Raw genomic sequence first — 22,169 nt, 5'->3', positions numbered from 1 at the left:
ATAACCAAAAAATATTTCAAAAACGACGAAACTTAAAACATTACAGGTTGTGGGATTTGAATAAAATAACAAGATGTAAACCAGTTTACAGTGTCTACCTTTCAGCAAACGTTTTAACTTCGTAGAACAGACACCAAAGCAAGTCACATTCGGGGACACCAGCGGAACTATGATCAATGTAATAATACTCAAAACGTTTCCGATTTTCTTCTTTGTCACTTCTGTAACATAGTTTAACAAATGTTAAGTCATTTTTTGATAATATTCAAGATTTATCAAAAAAAGATATTGACTCAATGCATTATACTAGTGGTTCTCAACCGGGGGTGTGATTTTTGGATGGTTAAACATCTATTATGTAGTATATTAGGGAGAAATAAAATTCTTTAGAAATGTTAGGCTAGGAATTCGTCGAAAAAGGTTTGGAACCACTGCATTAAACGCTAATGTGTTTTTTGTTGTTACCGAACATCCATAAAAGCAGATTTTCTTCTGCAATAAGATAGTAAAGATCCGACTAAGTTTGTGCGATTAAATTTCAGGTTAGGGCCAAAACAGCTTGAAGTTTTTGGGTAACTCAAACCTTACCTCGATTTACTGGCGTTCCAAACCTTGGCTGCGATTTCCCTATTAGTTGTGGCTTTGTCTTGCCCTGCTTCATCGTTTTCTCTGTTAGCCGAATCGTTGGAATTAGCCGGTTTAGCGGTTGATTCAGTCGCTTCAGGAATTTCTTCAGTGCGGACATATTCGATGGGTTGCCTGTTTACATGAATACGGTTGATGTTAGGGCATTGTTTCCTAAACTTATTTCAGCGTGCCTCAAAAACCCAGGTAATACATAAACAAATAATAACAATAAAGTACAAAATACTAGGAATAATATCCGAAACGTTACATCGAATAATATATGTTGAAATGTACCAAAACTGCAAATGTTCTGTTTGGTCGAGCCCTGAGCATCTCACTTTAACGCGTTTTTCCACCATCTAGTGCATTTGAAACATCATTCGTTTTTGTTCATAGACACCCTTTAGAACACTAGTTACATGTGTTAGCAGGGCATTAATTTGCAAATTTAACGCTCGGGTCAGTTTGTGCAACTGCTCGGCCGAGCACCGAGCATTAAAAACAGCGATGCTCGGTACTGAGTACTCCGGTTCTGGCTCGGCTCATCCCTATTGAAATGCTATAACTTGATAAATGTTTTTGACATGATAGAACTATTGTTTTTGCCTTTGACATTGTTCACACACATACCTATGCTTTTCTCTCATGTGTTTGGCGAGAGAGTCTTCACTCCCGAAAACGTCGCCACATTGAGGGGTTGGACACAGATGAAGGTAATGATCACTTTTCATGTGACTCTGTGAACAAGTTTTCACATCATAAAAATTTTTCACAAAAAAGTTTCATAAAGGAATTTTTTACGTCAAATTTTGTAAGTCGACTTTTCAATTTTTGAAGTTCGGGCATAAGTTTCAGTAAAAAGTGGGCCTGACTCAAGTGTTTACATTCAGATTCATGTGTGTAGTTCGGGTTTAAACATCAAAAAAACAGCAACGGTTTACCAAACAAAACTTCAGTGCACGACTATTATAAACCGATATGAATTCAATCATAAATAAGCCAACGATTGCAAAAATTCAGTGTTTGGGACAATTGTCAAAATACCTGTAAGTCGGCCAACTTGGAATACATGTTACTGCAGTATTCGCATTCCAAGAAATCGATCCGATTTTCGCCCAGCTTATCCAGGTCAATAAACAATTGCCTTCCATTTCTATCGTGCGTGGGCATGTATGCAAATTGTTGTCGCACTGAAAAACACATAAATTTCATTTGTTTTGTTGTTTTTTTCGCTAGGCAACAAACTAACTTTACTTTTTGAGTTCTATTTGGAGAAAAAAAATTGCCTGAATTAGGCGAAGATCCGGAAAGTTGAATGTATTTGCCGTTAATACGTCAAAAACATTGGACAAACAACGCTTACAACAACTAAAAACTTGAGTTATAATTTTTTAAGTTGGGTACAATGACGTCACTAATGCATGACGTAACAAGCGCCTGGGTAATATGTCACAAATCCAAAAATAGGTCACTAAAACTTGCCTAAATCGTTACGTAGTTTCTCAGTTTGTGTTTTTCATTGCTTTATTGCTGGCTTACCTGCCGAATCAGACCTTCGTCGCTTTGCTTGTACAGGTGCATTAGTCGATAGTTGTCGTTTAGGTGCTCCCGGTGACTTTCCTCTTACCACGCCCACTGTGCATGTGGGTCGTACTTTTGCTGTGTTTCCCAACTGAGCCTGGGGGTCATTAGCCACCTGTACTGAAGGCACGGAACCGCTGTGCTCACCACGAACGGAAGTTGATCCCGTTTGTTCATCTTCGGGTATATCGCATTGCACAAACGTATGTGTGGAGTACTGCGTTGGTGAAGGTTGAGCTTGATTTTGGTTTTGAGCTTTTTCGACTGACGCTTCCAGTTGGTTTATCAAGTGTTCATTGAGCTTTTGGGAAACTTCGTCGTGTCCACGTAACTGTTGCGCGATTTGCCTGTAGTTAAACGGGACGCTTAGTGTTTTAGGTCCTTGAGTGCATTTTACCCTTTTAGGTCCTTGGGTACTTCCGGTTTCCTTTAAGTGTACAGTCTGATTTTGGTTGACAACATTTGACTGTACGCCGAATTGAGGCTGTTGCCGAACCGTACTTATATTCGTCGGCTGCCCTTGCTTTTGATAAGTAACTGGCGTTTGCACAAATGTAAAACTTTGGTTCATTGGCTTCAGTCTTTGTCGAGGCAATACGGTGGTGCTATATCTTTCCGGCTGTTGCATGCTCTGAGGTTGAACCACGTTGTGATGCATTGAAACAGGTTGATTGGCCTGTGGAAACGGCCCTTGTGGATTTGTATGCACCGTTGCATCCATTTGGCTTGGAGTGCTCCGGTTTACCAACGGAATTTCGACATTAGCCTGTATCACTGCATTGAAAGAAGCTTCAGCAGGTTGTACAAAATGAAAACGCGCCTGATCTCGGTTATACGCTTGGCTTGATAATCTAACAGTTTCTTGTTGATGAGGCAATGTTTCCATAGGCTGTTGAGGCCTTGACGATATATTACGAAAGGAATTCCCTACTACATTGATTTGATTTACATTCTGATGATTTAAACGGTTCATGTTAGCAGGGATACTTTGCGTGTACACAGCTGGTGCTGTATTGGCTTGAAACATCATAATATTGTGTTGAGAATTCGGTACGCTCCTCATTATTGGTGTAACCACAGCAAGAGATTTCATTTTCTTACTTTGCCTTGCATTTTGCTGCGGTAGGTTGCTGCAAACAAAGGGAAGGTTTCGTGACAGGCCAAGCACGGATGAAACGGTCGTTACGTTTGGCAAGTGAGAGGTCTGGTCAAATTGTACTGGCGTGGCTGACACCTGTGTTCCGTGAACAGTATTGATTGGTAGTTTAACGGTTTGGACAGGGGTTGCCCTGTTTACGATACACTCAGGAAACTTTACAGCCTTTTCCAGAACAGTTTTTCCGTTAGTTACCAACACTGGTGACTCGCTTTTCGATTTCATCGCCTGTGCTTCCAGAAAAAGCTTTTTCAAGTGGGCTTGAGCGTTCATTGAAGTGAGATGTTTGCTTTCACGGGGCTCGACTTTTTTGGTGGGACTTTTTCTATTCGTCGGTACTGAACTGGTTAAGACACCTGGTTTCATGATAAGCATGGACTTTGAAGAATCAAAAGACATTGTCTGTGGTTGATTATAGCTGTAAGTTGTACTTTGTTGTGCCGTAGCGGTATTACAGGGTAACTGCTTGACAAACAACTTTTGCATCTGCGTTTTTTTGGTATTGCCGAATCCAGGGACCGAAGCGTTATTGGTCTGAGTGCCATTGGTTGCTGTTTTTACAGAAACCTGACTGATGGCCCTGAACGGCATATTAAACTGTGTAGAAGAAACATCCTTGCTTTTTGATGCTTGCTGCTGACAAGACGTGGTCGAAGTTCTGTCAGGAAACAAAAAGGTCATAAATGAACGAAACTAAACGTATGATTAACAAAAGTATAATGAAGAATTCGGATTAACAGCATATTTCGTGTTTTTTTGCATACTGCATCTAAAATTACACCATTTATTAGGTAAGGCTGTATTCCACTGTATCGAAAAAAACGGTAGCTATGTGATTAACCAAAGCTAGTCGGTTGAAATTGCTGTGTAATTTTAACTACAAAAGCATTTTGTATGTATACTTAATCACCAGTGTGAGCATAAAGTCTTAACCTATACGGCTAGTAAGATTTTCTTAAAGCAACGAATATGCGCATGTAAAATATGTATATACATGTTCTGTTAGTTCTAGAAAGATCTCCCCACCCGTTGGTATTTACATGTTTGTTTGTGTACAGAAGAAAAACTTACTTAATTTGCTGCCCAGAGTTTTCAAAACCTAATTCTTGGTTGTTTGACGTTGAAGGTGACGTTTGAGCTGCAAACAGTAAGCAAGACAACATTTAGAAAATTCTCACACATGGAGATTTTTAAACTGGTATAACCTACCTAGACTTGATTGTAATGACGCAGTTGATGAAGTAACCAAATAATCTTGCTTTCTAAAAAAACATTCAGATTGAATCATTGTAATACTAAATCGTATGGCTGTAGGTTTAGGTGCATGAAACATTAGGTAATTCGTTTTTACGAATTTTAGATGTATCATTAGTTTCATTACGTTCGCTGGTTCTCAGACTGCAGGTCATGGCTCATAAAATCATATAAATTGGGCCATATAGCCATTAACTTAAGTATTATATGATAAAATTAGCTGTTACAATCGCTTGTAACCGTATTATCTTACAGTTTTTAAAAAATTTACACGATGCAAAGACACACAAGCTAATTTTACTTAATATTTACGCCTTGGAAAAAAATGGGGTTTAGAAACCACTAGCTTGGTAAGTTATATCCATATGGGATTTTTCCGTTTCGGGAATTCATGACTTTGAACAATCAGGTATAGCTGGGTTAAAGCAATGCCTTCTTGCTCAGAAAAAAGATTACGAAGGCGGGTTTCGAACCCACAGCGTTATGAACAACGAAACCACTCGGCCATCGGCAGAAATAAAAAACTTTAGAAAGTAATACACCAATACGCCATAAGGCAATACACCAATATACCATTAGGTGCCACACCAATATACCATAAAGCAATACACAAATATGCCGTAAGGTTATAAAGCAATATGCCTTTAAGCAATACACCAAGATGCCATCTTTAGAATCTGACAGACGTTACAACAAAGGTGGGCCTATATATGGCTGCTTATCCGCTGTACAATGTCAGCACAACTTACCTTTTACCACATCTTCGGGTAATGTCTGCAAGTGTACTGTTCCAAGCAGCGTGTAGATTGATGTGCTTGCTGTCAATGTGAGCGTTGATGTCTTTCAGGGTGGGCGACCATTCGCGACAAAACAAGCACGGAAAGCCTTGGGTGTCATGCAACAAGCTGTGGAAGTAAAGCTCTTCTGGGGTGCTGGAAATAGAAACAATACACATTATGTTGTTGCAAATCACAGCTACATCATATACGCCTTCAATAAGCCTATAATCAGTATATATGAGTGTGACGTCATCGCTGGTCTGTATTAGACTCTTCAGGGCTGATCCAAGTTATGAATTTATTTTCATCTTAGCTATCTTGCTGTTACATAAAATTCCTAACAAAACTTTTCAAAAGGGTGAAACACAATCTTAAAGGCGAGATTCGAAAAACACGCATAGCTTTGATGTTGTTGTAATGGGAGCTTTAAGTAAGTTTTACAATCAAGCCTGTGAATAATTCCATCATATCTCATAACTGATTAAGGTATCTTTTTAAGGCTTAAACTTTTATTGTCCCCATAATATTAAAACTGCTTGCATTATAAATATTTTGTTTAATACAGCAGTTACTATTTTCATTTCGTGGCAATTTTGAGCCTAGTTTAGGCCTTATAAGCAGGGTTGCCATCGACATGGACCCCAAAATAAGGACAACCAAAAAATTAAATTGTTATGCAAAACGAAACAAACGTTTTCGAACAAATCTTTGCATTTATACGAGCCAGGACATATTATCTGCCATATATTTTGCCAGAAACAATCTGTTTCAGCAACTTCTTGTTCGTAGAAAATACTTCGTGAATCTTACCACAGCTCAAGTCTAGGTTTACTTTTGTTTGTAGCAGGGTGTGATTAACTTTGATTTCACTAAGTTTGTTCCTTGTCATTGTTGAAAATAAGACAAAATAAGGAGTTTAAAAACAAGGACATTTCTTAGAATTAAGGACAATAACTTTCTCTAAGACATTGCCCTTCAAAAAATTGACAAATCCCAAAAATAAGGACAGTATGGCAACCCTGCTTATCAGTAAAATGTTGCCTTTTTTGTTTTTAATTACTATTAAAAGATGGAATCAAAAGGAGAGATTAAAGCAGTATAAGGTTTTTGTTTTAAAGTCAACGGCATACAAGCACAATCCCATTGGGTGCACAGCTGCAACAAAATGAAACTAAAACTTACTCGAAAGATCTAAAGCAGTGAGCCTTCTTGCAGCTATGCTTCTTCTTGCAGAATATGTGATGCACACTCAGATGGGTAATGTAGTGCTTGGTGCCCTTGATGGTCTTTTCGCACATCGAGCATGGAAACTCGTCTAGCGGATTCGGCAATGTAGTTGAGACGAAGGTGCCAAAGGATTTCAACGGTGTGATTGTCGCAGTTTGTGTTGGAGTTGAAATAGTCGCTGCAGAAAATGCCTTTGCACTGTCTGGAGGTGAAATTGAAGTCAATGGTGATGAAAATATTGAAGTTTGGACCGGTTTTGTATCTTGCGTGCTGGCTGGTGTTAAGGTAATCGATGAAGTCGGGATAGTGCTGGCTAAAGCTGGGCTTGCAGATAAACGGGGTACAATAGGATATATCTTTCTTTTCACTTTTTTAGTTTTTCCTTTGGTAGAATGCATCGGTGGGCTTTCAGATTTCAAATAAGAATGATCTAACAAAATACGATTGCTAATTTCTGCAGCATTTGCCGTGGAGTTTTCAGGTATCTTAATTCGATCTAAAACTGGGACGAGTTTCAGAGTTTTGTCTTTTTTCTTCTTTTTGACCTTTTCAACTGGTGCTTGATTCTTCTTTTCCTTTAACTTAGCTTCAGCTTTGGCCTTTTTCGCTGTTGTTTTGCCATTAACTTTTGGCGGCCGTCCCATTCGCTTTTTAACAGGGATTAATTGTTGGTCAGGCGTCGGTGTAACTTTCGACTTAAACACTAACAAGTCTTGTTTCTTAAACTTTTTCTTTGTAAGAACTTGTTTTCTTGGTCGTTTTCTCCCAGTGACAACCTTATCCGCAACACACCAATCTGACATAGGCGAAGAATTGCTTTCAGCACCAAAACTCAAATTTTCAGAATCCGAACCAGGTTTTTTTCGAACTCTTTTGGTTTTCTTTTTAAGCACCTTTAACTTAGGCACCTTACGATCTGTTTCAGTATTAGCTTGATATTCCTGCAGAGCTGGCAAGTTATCACACAGCGCCACAATCTCGGCCATCGACCTGGGTTTTCGTCTTACCGAGTAGGAACCGGAGGTATTCAATCTTGCTTTGGGACGACCTCGTACGTGAAACATTGATGGTAGATCTTGGACAACAGCTCTTCGATAGGACTTGTTGGTTGACTTTAATTCCGCTTTAAAATCTTCCATAAACCCTGAGATTAAAGACGAAGCGACCTTTTCTTCGCTTTTCTTCGGTTCACAGTGACTATTTATTTGCGCGTCTTGATCTTCTGTAGCCGAGCTTTCCAATTTAGTGACCGTTTCCTCTGTTTTGATATCTTGGCTCAAAGGGGCATCATCTTCTCGTTTGGAGTCCTCTGTGACAGATGTACTAGGTATTGGCTCGTCAACAGTTGGTTCAGTGGCAGCAACAATAGAGTTTGATTGGACAGATGTATCAAGGTCAGTTGTGTCTGATGATTCAGTTTCTTCCGTACCTTCACCACTAGTTGTTACAGAAGTGTCTAAAATACTTTCATTGGTTTGGTTTGCGGCTTCAGTCACAGTAGCACCATCTGCCTCATTCAAACCTTGCACCTCTGGTGTTTGTACGTTGGTCCTAGCGGCTTGAATCATGCTGTAAGCCAGCGATCTGGCATCATCAGAAGGAGCTGGATAAGAGGTTAACACTCCACTTAACAGAGAAACAGGGTACCCCAAATCAGGGTTCACCACCACGTTGTATCGACAATAAAGCAGCTGCTGCAGTTGAGGGCATGTACTCAAGTCGTGTTTGACCAGTTCCGAGTAAGTCAAATTCGCGTCTACCGTCCATAAGGGATGGTTTCGGGCCACCGACATACTCAGCATATGAGATGATAACAAGGACATATCACGAGCACTGGCAAAATCACTACCCAAATGTGGTGGTTGTGGGTGGTTAATTTGCTGATAGTTGTGTGGTGGTTGTTTTTGGATTTGGTCTAGCGGCTGATGTAGTACCACTGATTGCTGGATGTGATCCGTTGGTTCTTCTTGGTCTTCTGGATGTTGTGGTTTCTCAAACTGGTCCATTGGTACTTCTGGTTGTTTGGTGCGATCCGCTGGTTCTTCTGGGTGTTGGTATGGGCCTACTAGGTGTGTTTGTTTCTCAACCAGATGCATTTGTACTTCTGGTTGCTGGGTGATATCTGATGGTTGTTCTCGGTGTTGGATTTGGTCCTCTGGTTGTTGTGGTTGCTCAAACTGGTCCAATGGCACTTCTGGTTGCTGAGAGTGATCCTTTGATGGTCTGGGATCTTGGTTTTCGTCTACTGGTTGTTTAGATGTTTCTGACAGTTCAGGTTTCTGGGTTGGATCAGTTGGTTGCTCTGGTATCTGATTATGGTCTAGTGGTTGATTTGATTCTTCAACAGGGTTCATTTGCTGATCTTGTTCAGTGTTGTAGATTGGCTCCTTGGAATGCGGCAGTAGTATTTCCTGGTTAATTAGTTGGGAATATTGGACATCAGATGTTGTTTCAGCTGAAACATCATAAGATTTCTGTGCAAAGTCTGTTTCTGGTTCGTTACATAGAGTCAATTTTGCTGTTTTGGGGTCATCACTTCCGTGGAATACTTGTGGAGCATTTGATTCCTGTACAGCAGTTTTGGTTTCTGGTAAATGTCTGACTGGTGAATAGGCTAAAACTTCACAGTCTTGCTGATCTGATGTGGTTGGAATCACGACTCCTTGTTCTGGTACGATCGATGGTAGTGGTTCCGAACCATTTAACGAAACTGGTTCTTCCGTCTTGTTATTGACACCAGTGTTGTTGTCCAGCATTTTATTTAGTAATGGAAAACTCGCATGACCATTTTGACTGGTGTCGGCTCGTTCAATTTGGGCATTCTCGTGAACCATTGTGTCAGGCATTAAGTCCTTTGAGTTACCATCTTCTATGGTGGAGTTGGTCAATTTATGTTCAGGTAGTGTTGTATCTATTGAGGGGACCGCTTGTTTTAGCAGCTCAGGAACTTTGGTTGGTTCGCTGGTGTCATAGTAGGACACCACCTGTTCTGCTATCTCCAACCACATAAATGCTTCTGCTTTGTAGCCATGCACGCTCACGCCGCTACCAGTGGATGTATCAGCATTGCTGCAACCAAAACAAACAAATGCGATAGTTACGGGCAAAAGAATTACAATGACAAATGCGATTTACTTTATTTTTACGGTTTTATTGTCAGTTGCAGCGCAATCGCAGGTAGTCTTTTTCATGTTTCAGTTTATTATGGTCAGTAAAAACACCTAAATTTACGTCGAAGCAACGGTTTAAATTTATTTTATACATATTAAAACACAGAGCTTTTTGTGTGGCCTTGAAGGTTTGATTGTAACTCACCTTAGATACATAATGTCCGTTGGCACCATTCCACACAAGCGTAAAAACTGGGCTTGTTCCTCGATTTCAACGTCGCACAGAAGTTTGTGCATGACTTCTGAAACTTCTGACAAGACTTTGGGTGACTCTTCAAGGTTAGCGTCAGTACATGATGGTCCAACAGAGCCACTCTTCACATCTTGAGTTACAGTAGATAACACTTCAGAAGCAGGCGTCTCTGTAGAGTTGTTAAAGGCATCAGTGTTTTGGTTTTTGCCATCTGATAGCGCCATTGGTGAAACTGGCGCGTGCTCATTAATTGCAAAAGGTTGATTCGTCTGTGTGGTGCAAGGTTCATCAAATGGAGTTGGCAACTCGCTTGATTGGTTCTTGTCCTCCGTGGACACGTCCATTTGTATTTCCGGTCGTTGATGTGGTGAACTGAAATTGGTTAAAAAGTCGTTGCTTTCTATTGATGCATCAGACTTAGTGCTTGGTTGAGGAGACGCAGGTGGCAGTTCAGTTGTATCAGCATTACCATCTTGACACACATCCAATTCGTCTTCGTTTTGTGTTGACGCATTTGACAAATCTTGCGTTTTGTCATAGGTTTCTGATACATCAAACTGTGTATTTCGCTGAAGAAATGCAGGTGGAACTTCTTTGGCTTTGGCATCGCCGTCTATCATTGTGTAAGATGGATCAGGTTTTGTCGGTGATTGTACTAATTTGTTTAGGATTTCTCCAGACACATTAGGGTCCACCTCATTAACACTGGAAGGCATCAGTATATCTGAGGGTTCTGCTGAAGCGTCTGCCCCTTCATAGCCCTCTGCTGTCATGTCAGCTGAATCAGATACGTCAGATAATCCATCAAAAGTGTTGTTGAATTTCGCTGACGCATCAAATGTTTCAGAAAAATGCTCTGTCACCGTCGATTTGGAATCATTATCACTGCCATCAATTTCATTTGACATATTTTCTGGCAATATTGCCAGCTGACCTGGACTGCCCTGGTGTTCGGTCCATGCAATGAAATCGGCATTATGTGAAGCTGGTACACTTGGAGCTTTATCTGTTTCTACACCAGGAACATTTTGGGGTGAACTGGCAACCGTTGGCCAGTCGAAAGAATCGCTGCTCATTTTTTCTTGTGAAGAAACGTGTTTGAAATTGTCACTGTCTTGAACTAAAACGGCTTCAGAACGAGACTCGTCAACATCAGCATCTTTTTGTAATGAATCATGGTTGGATTCACAAATAAGCCTGATACAGTGCTTAGATTGTTCCTCAGACGGGATACTTGCACCTGTGAAATCCGCATTTAGGTTTCTAACATAAGATATTACATGATCTTCGGGTTCAACATCTTGAGCATATGGCTGTGAAGAAACGGTTCCATCATCAGAGAAACAAGGGCTTTGCATAACTGCTTGGGCATCCATAACAGGGTTAAGAGACTTAACACAGCTAGGTGGTGTTCCTTGCTTCGAACCGTTCTCCCTTTGCTCACTGTGGGGTAATGTACCCTCCTTAGGTGTATTTGGAATTGAATCAGTTTGCTGGTCCGCATGTATTTGCCTTTCGCTAAATCTCCGTAGTAGCTTGTGTTCTTTCGAACCCACAGGTGAAAGCCTAATGTCAGGAATACTAACAGTGGGGCTCAGATTTAGCTTTTTTCCACTGCCTGGTGCTTCCAAGTCTTGTTGCTGTAAAGCCTCTTCAGAATTGGAATTAAACGTTGCCTTTAACATCCTATCTAGCCGTTTTTCCCTTTTCGACATCCTCTTGTTATATTTCTTCACAGCGTGAATCATATCAGTAAGCACGTCTTGAACTTCTTCGTCGACCATCGCATGCCCACAGCAACGAGGCGTAGCCACAGAAGAAAAAACGTTTGGTTGTTGGCATGCGCTACATATCTCCCCATTATTGCCAGATGCTCTTCTGCGGCTGTCCGCTAAAAAATGTTCATCTGATTCAAAGTGGCTGTGGTCTGCTTCATGGTTGGCGTCCGTAAACACGGGAAGGAATTTTTGAATGTTCTGGTGTTTGTAAGGATGGATGCAAAACTGTCGCCGGAGAGTTTCCATGTTTACCTGATGATAAAAACATGCCTTTGTTTGGTGCTTTAAAGGTGCAAACACCACTTTTCCCACATGTGTATAAAAAACCTTAGGAACCTTTGGTGTAAAAATGTTTCGCAAAGTTTACAAATTGTACTACCTAAAAGGAAATACTCGAAAATTTAGCGAGTACGAGTAAAAGGTTGGACAACTAAATGCCATCTAACAAACTCTGCGTGTTCCCTATGTTGTTTTTTTATTAGGCACAAAAATGTTGTATGGAATTGTAAAACAGTTTTTGTGGTATATAGTATAATGGATTTCGCAGGCAAAAACCCCACAAAAAATAAGCTCTCCACAAGGGTAAAGCTACTAACATAAGAACTCACAACGGACAAAGTCTGCTAAATATCGGTAGAGGGCGTAAAGAGCGCATAATTATTCTGGGATAGCGCTAGAAACTAAATTTATCGTTGGGAACTAAGTTTATAATTTATTTATTGTTGTCAATAATGTAAAACCTCACCCCAACCCCAATAGCATTAACTCTCACCATTTTACACTATTTCCTTTAAACATTCGCAAATGCTCTTTGCGCCACCCATCGGTATTAAGCAACATTTTATGATGTGAGTTCTTACATTAATAAAATTTCCTTCCACGAAAGAAACAGAAACGAGACGTATTTGGTCGTAGTCGAAGCCCCGTAATAGTTATAACTTATGGTAGTCATTTCTACGTGTATGTTTTACTGCGTGGGTTAAAATTTGCCGTTCTGACAGGCTTGTGAAGGTACAAATTCACAATATTTATGACACAAACCTACCTTCAAGTCGGGGTGTCCTGTGCTTTCGTGGATCAAAAGACGACGAACCGATCGAAAGCGGGCAGAAGCATTCGGACAGAACAAGCAAATGTTGGAATCCCGCTTAAAATGCAACTGTTTGTGAGCCATAAGCTCCTCTTCATTGCTAAAAAAATATAAATGTAAACGACATCCAATTTTCGAAACGATAATGATCGTGTAATTCGTAGGTTATGTTTTTAATTATGCACAAAAATGTAGGGGTGCGTTTATCATCAATGTGACCTAAAATATTACGAACAACCGTTTTTAATTTGAACTAACTCAACGCCTGTGGTTTATCTGACATATTTTATTTTAAACAAAAGACAAAGGTTTTTTTTAAGATGTTACCCCAGTCACCCCCAAATCGAACCTAGTATTGTGTTAACTACAGGCATTTGTTCCTTAACTACATTGCAAATGTGTATTGGCACACATGTACGAGTATAATACAAGTTCGAATCGAAATCTAAAAGACCAATGTATGCATTAAGATGAACACGCGGTGGCCATTTTTTTAGGCGAATCCAACATTTTAATCGCAGCCCATAAGACTTACTAGTGAGCCGTTTAAGCGAAAAAGTCAGTTACAAAGACGTTATTGTTAAAAAATTAAAATGGAAATACTCACTTGAAGGCAAAGAGACATGCATTGTAGTCACACCGATTCGAAATCAGCGAGAGAAGTTTCAGATGCGACTGAATATGTTTGGAGAGGTTGGTACGTGTGTGAAACATTTCCTGAAAGAGCAAAACATCTTCCATATTGCACAAAAAACGCATTTGTAAAAATCCTTTGATCGAGAAAAATCAAAATACCAAAAATTATACAAATGTGTTTTTGTTGAAATACTGCAGTAATGAGCATATTTTAATAAAACTAAATATATTTTCATAAAACTAAAAAAAATTTTACTAGCACAAAACTTTACTGTTTTTACTTCACAAAAAATATTTATTACGAATGGACCTGTAGGCTACATGGCTTCTCCTTGTGCAAAAAAATAACTAAATTTCTTAAAACTTCTGGCTTATATGCCAAGTGCCACTGGCATAAGTATTTTTTAAATCAAAACTTAAACTCCTTGGATATACAGTTACGCCTTATCACAAAAGTAAAAATATCCTACAGACAAAAAATTGAAACATTTGGTTTTGGAATCCTTACCTTACAGTTCCAGCATTCATACTCGGCTTCATAATCAGCTTCAAAACTCTCCGTAGATTCGCTGGAACCGCTAGGGCACCTTACTAGTTTCTGCAAATAAACAAATATATTATAGCAGGTAGGGATGTGCCAAAATTGCAAATGTTCTGTTTGGTCGAGCACCGAGCATCTCACGTAAAAAATCCCCGTTTTACGTTTTAGCTCTACAAGGCCTCTTACGTCACCAGCGGTGTATTAAGCTGTTACATGCCTCGGAAGTACACGTTTTTCCCCAATCTAATACAATTGAAAAATCATTTGTTTTTGTTCATAAAATCATTTGTTTTTGTTCATAACACTAGTTACCTATTTTAGCAGGGCATGAATATGCAAATTTAATGCTCGGGTCAGTTTGTGCAACTGCTCGGCCGAGCACCGAGCATCAAAAACAGCGATGCTCTTTACCGAGTACTCGGGTTCTGGCTCGGCTCGGCGCATCCCTAATAGCAGGCCTTACATAGCAACAACGACCTGATAAAATCAAATGTTTTAAGGGTTTCTGAACCAGGGAGAGGTATGGGGGCATGAAGCACAAAGACAAGGGGGACGAAATAGAATGGAACAACAATAGCAACGAAATGTATTGACACTCTTCGTCCTAGGACAGTGGTTCCCAACCAGGGCCCATGGCCCCCCAGGGGGGCCACGAGCTGTGTTCCGGGGGGCCACGGACGTATATTCACAAGAAACACCCACTAAAAGTCATTTTCACTTTAACTTTATTCCCGAATTTAATCAACTATTTCACATACTATTTGTTTATAGTGAGGTTTATCACGCTCATTTACTCTATTAGACCTGTTTAAGGCCAAAATTAATACCGCATTCCAACGCGAGATTGCTATCTACATTTTAAGGGGGCCACAGGTCCTACATGGTAACTTGAAGGGGGCCACGAGGCCAAAAAGTTACTTTGAGGGGGCCATGGTCCACGAAAGGTTGGGAACCACTGTCCTAGGATGTTTTTCGATTTCACTATTTCGTTTCCGGAAGTTGTGTTACATTCATTACTACATTTTTCAGTACTTAGGACTTGGGACGGACCAAAACTGCAAATGTTCTGTTTGGTCGAGCATTAACGTGAGATGCTCGGTGCTCCGCCGAGCACGATCGGTGTATTAAACCAGTGCTTCCCAACCTTTTCTAGCTCGCGGCCCAAATTTTTTTTTTGGCGGACCACCGTTTAATAATGCGACAAAACCACAACGGAACAAGAACTAAACCAGAAAAATAATAACTGCACAAGCAATACTTTTTCTGTTAATGTGAAGCATGAGCGTGCTGATTTGATATGATGTACTACTTTCTGGGATTTTTTTTAATTTTCTTTACTTTCCTTGCTTTTTCTTTTTCAAATAAAAAACTATGCATTTTTAAGCTACGCAAAGACCAAATTTAGCTAACAAAGACAGTTCAACCATCAAGATTTTACAACTTCATAGTGAGTAATATTATATTTTAGAGAAAAGTGGTTAAATTTGAAAGTACGCTCGCACGCATACTGTGTAACTTTTTACACTTTTATACTGGTATGGTAATAGTTTGAAAAGCTTCGCGGCCCACCAGAATGTTCGTCGCGGACCACCAGTGGGCCGGGAAGCGCTGTATTAAACTGAACAGGCCCCAGAAGTACCCGTTTTTACCATTCTAACGCATTAAAATTGTCATTTTTGTTCTTAGATACCACTCGCACACTTGTTTCGTATGTCAGCAGGGCATGAATGTGCAAATTGAATGCTCGCGTCAGTTTGTGCGACTACTAGGCCGAGCACCGAGCATTAAAAACGGCGATGCTCGGTACCGAGTACTAGGGTTCTATAGTTCGGCTCGGCCCATCCCTAAGTTAGGACCTATAATTCGCAACTTATAACCGAACAAAGAAACCAAGTTTCTACACAACGATTGTTGTCCGGGTGGTATTATGTCACATATATAACATTCAAGAATAAACAAAAAACACCAGAACAGCAGTTTTGAAGAATTTAATTGCGATTATCACCGACAATTCTTCCGCCCTGCATCTCCATACCGAAACTAGTTGGATAAAATTTTGGGCCAAAAAAAAGTTTCAAACAGAATGTTTATTGTATCATTAGTTTACATCGGCTGTATTTTAGTTCAATGTAATGCAATCGCTGGAACGAAATGAGATGAAGTAAAACTGCCATATACCTGCATCGTTCTCTTTGGAGCCGGTTTTAAGGCCATTGCAATTCGTCGATTTGCTCTTTTGTTGTATAAGATTGACAACTCTCGAGCCATTCCCCATTTCCTAGAAATAAATTGTTGCAGTTAACATTTAAACAAGAAACGTTAAACTTACAGAAGAGTATCCTATTTTCATAGCCCATCAAGCCTTTTAAGGGCGCCAGGTCGCATACACATGACAAGGTATAAGATAGAGAAATTTGGCCTGTGGTGGGATTCGAACCCATGACAGGAATCTTCTCGGTGCTGGCGCTCTACGCTTCATTAAATGTAATTAATTGTCAAGAACATACGTGAGTTATAAGTTACGTCAGACCAGTGGTTTTCGACTTATAGGATTCTGAATTGTTATTCTGTGAAGGGAAAATTATAAAAGCAAGATTGTAAATAAAATTCAAGTACATGTTATTTTGGAGTCCTAGCCTCGTTTACACAAAAAGTTTGGGAACCACTAGATTTGGGGCTAACAAAACGCATATTTAAACCGCCTACAATTTAGTTGGCAACTTTGTTTTGGAATAAACATGTTCTATAAAGAAGATATCAGTGAAAAAACGTTGCCAGTTTTACCATCCTAAAGCCACAGTACTAAAAAGTTTGTGTTACTAAACCTTAATTCCATCCTGCAAAATAACTTACTGTGCTACAGGGTTTGAGGATCCAAGTTGAATTTGTACTGCTGCATGTTTGTATGCCGTCCGCCTTTCAGCCTTCACTGCTTAGAAATAAAAACATACTTTGTGAGTTTAACTAAAAAAACGTTACACATCAGTTCGGATCAACATAAACTGGAACTAGAAGGGTGGCTTAGCACATTTTGTTGTTGCATTTACACTATAACCTATTTTAAAACATTAATATATTTCCTATGCTTATTTTGTATTGGGTCCCATATTAGCCATCTTCTTTTATTACTTTAGTCGTTTCTGCAGGCAAAAACTCATGGGTCCCCACACATGCAAAGTTGAAAATAATGCAATTCAAGAGATAACCATGAGAAAGTCGGGTGTTGTAAGGTAAAACACAGTGATCGGCACTGGGCTTAAATAATAATACTATGTAGAATACAAACTATAAAATTAGATTCACCCCAGATATTGTTTGAGGTAAGTCCTATTTAACGTTTTAAAAAACTGACCCATTTTAGGGGGCTAGTAGGGTAACTAATTGGGTTCGACACACAAACTAAGAAATATATAAAAACCACAATGACTCAATCAATAGTACTGCAAAATTTCAGCCCAATCCGCCAATGTTTAAAATTTCGACCACTAGAGGTGTTTTAAGCAACAACCGTTAATGTTTCTGACATCATAGGGCTGTTAACAAGCCCCTAACTGCCATGGCGCAAAAACGTCCACCAAGCAACCCACCAACGAGCAACATACAACTGGTTGCCCTTGTAACACTATTGAGCAACAGAAATCTTTCGTTTGTGGTGCCCAGTAACATACAAATACGTTTTACACTTTAGGGGCTTGTGGGGTAAATGTTAGGACTACAGGGTTGAACACAACAATCGACACCTATAAATGGCATACTATACAAGAAATCCAAATTTCAGCCAATTCTGACACTGTTTAAAAACTCACCCATTTTAGGGGGCTAGCGGGGTAAATACTGGGGTTATCAACAAAAACAAAGTGGGATGCACATCTACATGAATATATCTACCATCCGTGTAAATTTCAGCCAAATCCATCAAACATTTCATGGAAAAACGAGTCGGACAAACTATGGGTAAAAACACCCATTTTAGGGGGCTAGCGAGGTAAATACTGGGGTTATCAACAAAAACAAAGTGGGATGCACATCTACATAACTATATCTACCATATGTGTAAATTTCAGCCACATCCATCAAACATTTGATGGAAAAACAAGTCGGACAAACTTTGGGAAGAAAAAAAAGGAAGAAAAAAAAGAAAAAAACCCAAACAATTTGAGTAAAATCAATATGAGTCCCCTTCAGGGAAGGGGACCCAAAAATAAAGCGGGTATGCAAATCAGGGATCACAACACACTCATATGTAAATAATAAGTTAGGCCCATTATTGGCGTGCTTGGCGACCGACCGACTTATTCGGTATGACGCCAATAATTGGCCTGGTATACCATGATGTCTAACTTAGCTACAGTAAAGTATTTTATGCATAAAGTATTTAAAGCAGGGTTTTAATATTTTAACATCTGTCGCGTTGCTACAAAAAAATGTCGCGTTGCTACAAAAAAATGTCGCGTTGCTACAAAAAAAGTTAAAACTATATGAAAATACAGTAAACCTCGGTTGGATTCAGTTATTCCAGATCTTCGCCAATTCGGACACACCTCGAGGTACAAATGATTTGTAACGTGTTAAGGTTTTAACTAATCGACATCGGTTAATCCGGATTTTTCCGGACAATTAGTAGGTCTCAACAGGTTCTGATTAACCGAGGTTCACTGTATAGGTTGTCACCTTTTCCATAATTTCTGACCCACGTAAATCGTACAAAGAAAAAAAAAACCTAACAACCTCAGACGTGTATAACACTTATACATTAAAAACTTACGTTTAGACTTTTTTCCAGCTGACTCAGATTTCGGCGAGTCAGTAGCAAAAGCGTGGCAAGCCAGATCAAACTTTCCAGATGTGCGCACTATGTGGTTTGCTGTCATAGCAACGTATCTTCGGCGCTGAGAGTCAGTTAGTTTATAAGAACCGCACGGACGTAAACCAGGGTGCTTTCGACGAAAATGGGAAAACAATGATGCCTTTACTATGTAAGCGCAGATACAGTCCAAAACCAAACAGCAGTAATGGTGTCTATCGTTCTGTATCCACAAGACTTCCTTGGATGGAATTGTGTCGGTTTCTGCTTCTGGGGGTGTAAGTCTATTCGGCGTTGAACGCTCAATTGCATCAGTTTGCGGCAGGTTTTCGCTTTCTGATGAAGTGGAGCATATAGGTGTTGAATGATCACGCATAGAGTCCTCCCAACTTCTTTCATTTCGAGGGGATTCGAACTCTTCCCATGATCGCGAAAACCTGTTTTCGGACATTTTAGGTGATCCTTTCAGCATGGGGAACATACTTTCAGAGTCTGAAGAGGCTTCGGTGTCAGCGAAGAACTGTTCATTGGAGCATTGTGAGGCGTTGTCGTTTGAATGAGCCACCTGTTCTGCAGCAGTTGTAAGGTTGCTGCCCGCCTCGGTAATATCAGATGGCTCAAGCTCGTTTTTTGAACGCTTCGTTTTCGAGCTACTCACATCGCTTGATGGAACAGCTTCAGCTCCTGGAAAGAACACCTTCTTGGAATGACCTTTGTGCCGCTTTCGCATGTGGCAAGCCAAAGCGAAGGCGCTTTTCATGCGCTTCTTGCACTCAGCGCATACAATCCCTTCAGATCGATAGTCTGAAGAATCGAGGTTAGCTTCGCTGCTTGAAGTGCTTCGACTGTGAGAGTAAAGCGAGTCTTCAGATTGCATCGAAACGCTGTCATCTAACTTTGCGGTTTCATCAGCACCCAACCCTGCTTCAGTCTCTTCATCTAATTTCAAAATACTCGACAGTTTCCTAAGTGAGATCCTTCTCTTTTTAGATGCAGATTTCAAGGCTTGCTTCTCTGAGGCCTTTGCCTTTGCAGCTCCTAAATCTTCACCCTTCACCGAAGCAGGCGTCTTTACTGGTGGTAAAGGAACGTCCTTTTTCATTTTTTCCTGGGAAACCTTTTCAGGGAGTATCTTAGCAACTACAGTTTTGCTTGCGACCTCTTTCTGGCTTTTTTTCTTGGTATTAAGCTCCTCAGCTTGCTTTAGAAGCTCTTGGTAATTTGCTGACGCCTGTTTTGCTGAGTCAGCCATTTCCTGTCTACGTCGTTTGACGGTTTCTGACACATCAATTTGAGGAGGCAAGTTTCTCTTTAGATTTATGTCCTTGGATATGGACGGTTTGGGTTTTTTCATTTTTTTCGGTTTCGCTTGTGGAGCATCTGCATCTGTGGATTTTAGTTCAGACTGTTGCTGTACACCTTTGGTGGTAGGATCAGGAGGTTTTGTCTGAAAAAACGTTTAATTTCTGTTAGAGCAGGCAGATAATTTAAACCTGCTCAAAAATAGAACTTTTGTTCATTTTTGATATTGGAAAATTGTGTTACATTGATAATTGTAATTGTGATAATTACGAGGGATGTGCCAAAACTGCAAATGTTCCGTTTGGAGTAGCACCGATCATTTCAAGTTAATGCTCGGTGCTCGGCCCAGCACGCTCGGTACATTGTTACGTCACAAACATTCCTAATTACACGCTAGATTTGAAGCTTTCCTAGGACCCTTACGTCGCCAGCGATGTGTTGAACTGTACAGACCCCAGAAATATGCGTTATTGCAACATCTGACGCAATTAAAAAAAACAGTCTTTTTTGTTCTTGGATACCTTTTCGAACACTATTCTCGTATACAGAACATGAATATGCAAATTTAATGCTCGGGTCAGTTTGTGCAACTGCTCGGGCGAGCACCGAGTATCAAAAACAGCGATGCTCGGGACCGAGTACTGGGGTTCTGGCTCGGCTCGGCACACCCCTAATAATTACTGTCAATATTGTTTCATTGTCTACAATTACATTATATGGCAAAACCCCAATCAAAACTAAACATATATGTGTCATAGAATTGTTTTAATGAAGCCAAACTGTGCGCTTTTTAAGACAAAGCATGTCAGAAGTGTGATGGAATTACTGTACACTAAGCGGTAACATACAAATTGAAAATGTCAAAGGTAATTCTTTCATAGATATTGTACAGGTCTACTTTGTGGCGTGGATTCTATTCTATGTATTATTATTTTGTTCCGTATTGGCATTACCCACTTCACTCAATGCTAGGGATGGGCCCGAGCCGAGCCGAGCCGAGCCGAGCCAGAACCCCAGTACTCGGTCCCGAGCATCGCTGTTTTTGATGCTCTGTGCTCGCCCGAGCAGTTGCACTAACTGACCTGAGTATTTAATTTGCATATTCATGCCATGCTAAGATATGAAACTACTGTTCATAAACACGTACTTCTGGGGCCTGTACAGCTTTTAACACACCGTTAGTGATGTAAGTCGTAAGGGACCTTGTAAAGCAACAAAACTAGCAAGGAATTGGGAATGTTTGTGACGTCACAATGGACTGAAAGTGCAAATGTTCTGTTTGGTCGAGCACCGAGCATGTCACTTTAATGCTCGGTACTCGGCCGAGTACGCTCGGTGCATTATGACGTCACCAAAAATCCCCTTTCTACGTTTTAGCTCTACAAGGTCTCTTACGTCACCGGCGGTGTTTTATTAAGCTGTACATGTCCATAAAGTACGCGTTTTTCCACAAGCTAATACATTTGAAAAATCATTCGTTTTTGTTCATGGACACCCTTTAGAACACTAGTGGCGTATGTTAGCAGGGCATGAATTTGCAAATTTAACGCTCGGGTCAGTTTGTGCAACTGCTCGGCCGAGCATTAAAAACAGCGATGCTCGGTACCGAGTACTCGGGTTCTGGCTCGGCTCGGCCCATCCCTAGTTTTGGCCCATCCCTACTCAATGCTGTAAAAAGCCCATATTCACATATTACCCTACCATACATATTATAAACGAACCTCAATTTTCGATGATGAGCTTTTTCGCCTTGACTTCTGCTTTACCCTTTCGGCAAGCAACACTGCAGAAGTGCTGTAATTTAACGCATCTTCGAACGAAGACCTTGATGAGTTAGAAGCATCCCCGCTCACGTTAGGATCTGCCTCCATATCTTTGTACTTCTCAGCCATTTGGTAAATGGTTTGAATGTCATACCTAACAAAGATACATGCATTTCTAGTCAGAGTGTTAATTTGACCAACTACAGAAGTCAAAAACCTGGCCCAAATTATTTTTTTCGCAAAGTCACGCCTAAATTAGGCCTGGAAC

At 40.3% G+C, this 22,169-nt stretch overlaps 1 protein-coding gene across 2 annotated transcripts in view; it reads right to left on the bottom strand.

Moving 5' to 3' along the window:
• LOC145232885 (uncharacterized) overlaps positions 1–22,169 on the bottom strand; it is a 39,357-nt gene that overhangs the window by 2,556 nt on the left and 14,632 nt on the right. For both annotated transcript variants that reach the window (XM_080097561.1, XM_080097562.1), the window contains exons 15-31: positions 21,860–22,055; positions 18,798–20,283; positions 16,886–16,961; positions 16,211–16,310; positions 14,000–14,089; positions 13,463–13,572; positions 12,811–12,955; positions 9,940–12,017; positions 6,580–9,693; positions 5,368–5,550; positions 4,574–4,626; positions 4,436–4,502; positions 2,167–4,022; positions 1,672–1,817; positions 1,258–1,364; positions 589–759; positions 99–221 (exon numbers count right to left, since the gene is read on the bottom strand). In XM_080097561.1, the coding sequence (XP_079953687.1) occupies positions 99–221; positions 589–759; positions 1,258–1,364; positions 1,672–1,817; positions 2,167–4,022; positions 4,436–4,502; positions 4,574–4,626; positions 5,368–5,550; positions 6,580–9,693; positions 9,940–12,017; positions 12,811–12,955; positions 13,463–13,572; positions 14,000–14,089; positions 16,211–16,310; positions 16,886–16,961; positions 18,798–20,283; positions 21,860–22,055 (10,101 nt within the window). The remainder of the gene's footprint in view (positions 1–98; positions 222–588; positions 760–1,257; positions 1,365–1,671; positions 1,818–2,166; positions 4,023–4,435; positions 4,503–4,573; positions 4,627–5,367; positions 5,551–6,579; positions 9,694–9,939; positions 12,018–12,810; positions 12,956–13,462; positions 13,573–13,999; positions 14,090–16,210; positions 16,311–16,885; positions 16,962–18,797; positions 20,284–21,859; positions 22,056–22,169) is intronic.

Source organism: Phallusia mammillata, chromosome 6 (genome assembly GCF_965637545.1).
Source record: "Phallusia mammillata chromosome 6, kaPhaMamm4.hap1.1, whole genome shotgun sequence".
NCBI lineage: Eukaryota > Metazoa > Chordata > Ascidiacea > Phlebobranchia > Ascidiidae > Phallusia > Phallusia mammillata.
Note: the sequence above shows the minus strand (reverse complement) of the source record. Positions and strands in the feature narration are given on the sequence as shown.